The sequence below is a fragment of the Taeniopygia guttata genome, chromosome 2, assembly GCF_048771995.1.
Source record: "Taeniopygia guttata chromosome 2, bTaeGut7.mat, whole genome shotgun sequence".
Classification (NCBI taxonomy): Eukaryota; Metazoa; Chordata; class Aves; order Passeriformes; family Estrildidae; genus Taeniopygia; species Taeniopygia guttata.
The window spans coordinates 123195534-123202079 of NC_133026.1; the positions used below are offsets into that span (position 1 = coordinate 123195534).

General features: G+C 47.6%; 1 protein-coding gene across 3 annotated transcripts in view; it reads right to left on the minus strand.

The window, feature by feature from the left end:
• The window catches only part of TPD52 (tumor protein D52), a 121411-nt gene extending 117850 nt beyond the window's left edge, over positions 1-3561 (minus strand). For all 3 annotated transcript variants that reach the window (XM_032747005.3, XM_032747003.3, XM_032747002.3), the window contains exon 1: positions 3402-3561. In XM_032747005.3, coding sequence (XP_032602896.1) covers positions 3402-3423 — 22 coding nt within the window. In that variant the 5' untranslated portion in view covers positions 3424-3561. The remainder of the gene's footprint in view (positions 1-3401) is intronic.
• Positions 3562-6546: the final 2985 nt, after the last annotated feature.

Genomic DNA, 6546 nt, shown 5'->3' on the forward strand with positions numbered 1-6546 from the left:
CTCATTCACACGCTGGCTGAGAGAGGACGCCAGCAATGCCATCAAATAACTATGTAATGTCACCCCACCAAGTCAGGACCCTCCACCTGAGTCAGAATAAGGCTTTCCCCACCAACACAGTTTTTCTTGCAAAATAAATGAAAGCTTGCTGCTGTTCAAGGGACCTACTCATGTAAGTCTTCTGATATTTCTGTCATATTCAAGTCACTGTTACAGACACCCAGCTCAGTGAAATCATTCTTTCTTTGCAGTTCCCACAACAGCTGTGCACTTGTATTTACTTACTAGTGTTTGATTTCACAATTGCACATTAAGTGGAAAAAAAAAAACCATACAGTACTGCAAGTACCTAGTGATAAGAAACAAATAAAGCAGTAGGAAAAGGTGCAGCTTTGTCCAATGGACAATGGGGGAAACCTACTGCCAGCAACAAGTTCTTTCTGCATGAAAAAGAATATTAAAGTCCATTCTGTCAGCCCAAAATTGCAAGTCAAGGTTCCAGGAAAAGACAGCCTTACATAGTCTCTCAAGAAATCACATGTAGTGTTTTGGGACTCCTTTTAAGTACCACAAAAACCTGAATGTTTTGAAAAACACCAGATTACATAAGTGAAGTGTTGCTGAAGCATAAGAGGAACCCCTGAACATCACATTGGAGACGGATCATTACCAGGTAACTGTGCTGTGGTGCATGTGTTTGTGAGACTGCTCAGTGGCACAATTTCCTCACTCAGAACACTGCTTCCACTGTAGGGGCAGCTTCAGCCTTATTTTTCCACTGGTAAACTGTATCAGCACCAACAGCAACAAGTCAGAGAGAGACTCTTTTTGCAAGCAAAATCAGGTGTGGTTTGGTTGTTTTGCTTTCTTTTGGCAGAGGGAGAGTAGGAAGGAAGAGGGAACAGCAGCATCTTTAACTGCACAACTGCAGTTATTAATTTATCCAGCAACCAAGTCCATAAAGTGAATCAGATTTCTGTTCATGGCAAGTTAAAACAAAGCAACAGAACAAGGAACTCCTCATCTCAGAATAATATTATATCCTTTTGGCTTGAGCTGACACTAAAGCTTTTGTGCCTGTAATCACAGAGCAAGAGACTCAGAGTGCTTGGAGACCTGTTTCCAGAGCTGTTGGAGCGCACTGAGAATCACATGGAGCCATCCAGCCAGTCCAAATATCCCTTCAATGAAAACATTTCAAGTCAAAAGTTGCTCATTGATTCTGATGCTGCTGGTGGTAGGCTAGAAACAACATTTTAAGGACTGCTACTAAACCTGACTGCTCAAGAGAGAGGAGAGACTTAAGCACGTTCTACACCTGGAGCATTAGCCTTGTCTAGTTTGGCTGCAGTCTTAAAAATAACCTAGATTTTCTTCCTACCTCCTAACTACCGCTATCTGAGAAAGCTGTCACCATAACAACAAAGAGTACAACCTCTGACTCGCAATTTTAAACAAATTAATTTCTGTTTGGATGTGGTAATCCAGAATGTTTATGCTGGTACAGAGACAGGACCTGATGGCCTGGACTTTAATCATATATGTTGGCTTTAGTGAGTAATAATATTGTATCATTAAGCAGTTTCCAATGCAAGCACCCCAGTTTGCCAAGAAAGGTGGTCTTTGAAGTCTAACTGGCAGGGTATTAGAAGCCTTTAATTAACTGGCACAAGTGTGTTGACTAGTCTAGATTTTCCCATTGTACCTGCAGATCTCCACCTCACCATGAAAGTAAACAGCATAATTACTCCAAAAAGAAGGCAGAGGAAGAAGTTGTTGCACCACATTTGCTCTGTAACAGGCCCTTACATCACACTAGGTACACTATTCTGATAAACATCCTGAGGTGCAACACTCTCCTTATAAGAAGCAATTTATAACAGAAATGAGTACAACAGCAAAACAAGCCTCTTGTAAGTGTCAGGACTGTCACTAAAGTTTTCTAAAGATCATGTTATTTTACTCTCCTGTCCCATCAGAAGTTGTTCAAGACCCTGCAGTTGCAATAAAGATCTTTACCTTTTTTATAGGAGAGCCTCAAGAACTTTGAGACAAATATTGACATCAGTTTTAATGCTCCTGCAGTCGGAATTAAAAGTCTGAAGGGACTGACAGTTCTGCTATTTTCTGGCACAATTCTGTTTGTTGGTATCCAAGAATAGGGTTTGGAGGTTGTTTTCTTTCTTTTTTGGCAGGGGGGATTTGTTGGTTTGTTTTGTTTGTTTTGTTTGTTTTGTTTTTAATTATACTTATATTGAAGACAGACAAAGGACTTCAAAATGGTTGAAGGAACCTCCCTGAGGTGATTCAGTCCCTCACCAGATTACCTTCTGGTCAGGCAGAGATAGCCTGACCTTTTCTGTAAGTACAGAGAAACTCGGAGGGCGTTGTTAATTGTACAGATGTACTACACATTCCTCAAAACACTTAACTGGGAGCAAATCAAGGCTGGCGCCTGCTCAGCTGGCAGAGCACAGAGCTTGACTGTGGCAGAATAAGGGGTACATTCGCAGCAGCTCCTGCAGCTCCAACACCCCAGCTGCCACAAGTGCAGGCTTCCTGCCATTCCAAGCAGGAAAACCCTGAATGAAATCAGCCCAAGGGCACAGACACCGAGATGAGCCAAGCACCCCTGCTAGATTACTGCAGGTAACTTCGTGACCTCAGCCTGCCCTACCTATTCTAGAGAGCGGCTGGCGTGCCGTTCGGTACCACACCATATAAAAGGCTCCAATTAATTAATGAATGGGCTTGATAAATATCCCACACCTCTGCGGGATAAGCTTATACAGCAAGAGAACATGCTGTGCTTGCATTCACGTTAGTTTTCATCAGGGCAACAACTACTATCTCGGGCAAGCAGACCCAAGGTTTTTGGGTTTCAATAAACCATGAAGTTTTACGAAAAGTGTTGCACCCACAGCAGCCAGGACACCAGTGAAGCACCACAGAGCCACAGGGGCGCCAGCACTGCTGCCGCTCAGGGGCCGAGGGACAGCTGCCCAAACAGAGCTGCCAGCTGTGGAGCAACGCCGCGCTGGAGAGAATTAAAAGGCAACAAACCCTGCGAACAGCGCTGGGCAATCGAAAGTTGCACACTCGTGTAATGGAAAAGGTTTACTTTTACTGCATGGTGAAAGCAGAAAGTTTATCTGCCCGCCAGGCGCCGGGGGAAGGCCGGGATGCGCTGCCCGTGCATCCGCGGCTGGGGCCCAGCAGCCGCCGCCCGCCCCGCATTTCCCGAGCCCAGCCCGGTGCAGCCCGGCCCAGGCCGCGGGCAGCCCCTTGCGCACCGCCCCGGGCCCAGCCTGCCCGGCGGGGCTGGGCGGGCCGGGGCCGAGCAGCGAAGGGCTGCGAGCGCCGCCAGCCCGGGCGCAGCGACAGCGCCCACCCCGCCCTACCTTGGTCCCGCGGGGGCTCCATGGCGGCCCCGCGCCCGTCCCGGCGCCCGGCGCGGCTGCCCCGGCTCAGCTCGGCTCGGCTCGGCGCCCGCCCCCGCCTGGGTGGCAGCGGAGGCACCGCCCGTGCCCGCGGGGCGGGGCCGCCGCCCGTCACTCAGCGGCACGGCCCGCCCAGGTGAGCGAGCTCCGCCCGCACAGGTGAGTGGGGCATGGCCCGCCCCGCACAGGTGAGCGAGCTCCGCCCGCACAGGTGAGTGGGGCACGGCCCGCCCAGGTGAGCCGCCCCCGAGCCCGCCCCTCGGTCAGCCCCGCACCGGCTGCACCCCGGCTCCAGGGCGGCGCCTCGCTCTGCAGTGCTGCCGCACCTCGGCACCGCGTGGCACCGGCTCGGACAGGAGAGGCATAAACAACCTGCTGCCCGCAGCTGGTGCGACGGACAGGAGGGAGCTACCACCGAAGAGATCCAGTTCTCAGAATCAGTTCGGTTGGATAAGATCTCTGAGGTCACTGAGTCCTACCTATGAACGAACACCAGCTTGTCAACTCGACCACAGCACTAAGCGTCAAATCCAATCTTTGCTTAAACACCTCCAGGGACGGTAACTCCATCACCTCCCTGTGCAGCCCATTCCCATGTCATATCCCCCTTTCGGTGAAAAAGTTCTTCCTAATGTCCAACCTAAACCACCCCGAGCATAGCTTAACTGTGTCATCTTGTCCTGTTCCTGATTGCCTGACACATGAGGCAGGTTTCCACCTGGCCACAATCTCCTTTCAGGTGGTTGTAGAGAGTGATCAGATCACCCCTGAGCCTCCCTTTCTCCAGGCTAAACAACCCCAGCTTCCTCAGCCATTCCTCACAAGACTCGTGCTCCAGACCCTTCACCAGATTTTGTCCTTCTCTGGACATGCTTCCGCACCTTTGTGCAGCTGTGGCATCTTCCTTCTGGTTGTATATCAAAATATACCGCCCCCTCTCCCCCCCCCCCCCCCCACACACAAATTGTGCTGCATTACAGAATTTAAACTGTGATTTTATTCTCACTTTAGTGATTGCCCTGCAAGACTCACTAGCATTTACACTAGGCAAGCTAATGCTGTGGCTGCCTTAAAAAGACTTCAGCATCTGAAGAGAAAACCAACAACTGTTCTAGCTGCAATCCTAGCTGCAATCACAGCTCTTTCTATTAAAATATCATTAAATACAGAGAAGTTTCCATTATGCATTTTGACCAGCAGGCTGCTTTACTGAGAATATTAAGATACCAAATAAATATTTGCTTCACCCTTTTCAAATCCCTGGCCTTGACATGTATGGATTTGATTGCTTGAAAAGATCAATGTTTGTGCAGAATGAACGGCAAGGCCTCCATGGCAGGGCTGTGTGAATAGCCAAATTGTCCCCAGTGTTCAGCACGCATAGTCACATGCTAAAGCAGAGCACAATAGAGTCATGAGGTGCCAACTCAGAATGTCCTTGCTTTGGATAACAAACAGAGGCAACAAATCCAGGTAGATTTCAATCCACAAGGCAGCTGAGGAATGTGAGTTTTTGCTAGGGAAAAGGAAAGCATGTTTCTATCCTAGGATATGCATAGTTATAGCAGGAGGTTGTTAGAGTGATGCCATGAAAATAGGAAGTCAATCAGAATATACCCTGCATGTTTATATTTTTTCCCAGGTGTATGACTTAATACAAATTCATCCCACATATCTCAGATATGTTTTATGACAGTTTCAAAAAATAAATTCAAATAGATATTTGAGAAGGTACATCTGCTTCTATTTAAAAAAAAAAAAACAACAGATTCTTTTTTCCCCCACAGTATTCCACCTGAAGTCCCAAGCTTTCCCACTGACCAGCTGATATGTGATACATTATCTGTAATCACAGTAGAATATAAGTAGCAATAAAATTTGCCCATCTTTGCAGGTACTTTTCACTACCAGCAGGCCTGGCAGCTCTGAAATGCCTGTCAAGAACCAACTTGCAGAGCAGTGAAGCTGTCAGCATCTCACTGCCTCTTGTAGGGGAAGGGACATTTCACTAGCACATCCATAAAGGCAAGAGGAAAGGCATCAGGAAAGGACTACTACCTGAAGAGGTGATTCCGTAACCTCTGGTAGTGACACTCCCACCACCCCAGCTGAGTCTGAATAGAGCAGAGCACTGCTGATTCACTCCCACCACCCAGCTGAGGAACACCCTGCTGAATGCAAGTGCAGCCTGAATGCACAGTTTGCTCCCGGTTTGCTGAACTCAGTCTCTAAGCTTAGAAATAGCCCCTTTCCAGTCCTGCTGGATACTGTGCTGTCCAATTTCTCCAGCAGCTGTGGCCCTTTCAAAGAAGCAGTGGGGCTACATGTGACAACAGGTCCCAAGCAGGTCCCCAGCTGTCCTGCCCAGAAAAATTTCAGATGCAAGAGACACAGTTAAAACCCACCATATACATCCAGATACAATGATGAATACACCATTGCCTTTTTACACATTGCCTTGACTAGCAAGAAGATGGAATTGTAATAAGCATCTATTACTTAAACTGAAGCCTGTTAAAAGTTGTATGAATGTTGCTTAGAGGCTCCAATTATGATCACAGAACATAAACACATGAACTGAGAAGAAAAGACTGCATCTGTCCTGAAAGTCCCGTTGTGTCTATGAAAAAGGACAGAAGTGTAGGACGATGGGACTAGGGGTGTACTGAGCTCAGTGCCTGCGACTTCTTCTTTCCTCCAATCAGTTTAGTGGGGTTGGAACTAGATGATCTTTAAAGTCCCTTCAAACCCAAGCCACACTATAGAAAGTAAGCCTATTAGAACTTTGAATCACCTTAATACAGGCCTTGAAAATGCTTTGTCCTGAGTGATATTGGGCCTGTCCTGTGTAAGGGATGTTTATTGCCAGGGAATATGAGTAGAGCAACAGACACAGAAACACCTGACATTATGGCTGCATGTCACGTTTAATTTCCCACTCATGACCCTGGAGCTTTCCCAGCACTGTGCCATACTGATAGGCTTGGTCTCCCACTGTGGAGTCAGAGCCTAGTTTTAAAATACATTCCCCCTAGATCAGCTGCTTATTGAAAATAACTGGCAAGGCAGTCAGAAGTGAATAAAGGCCAAAGTGTCAAAGAATTAA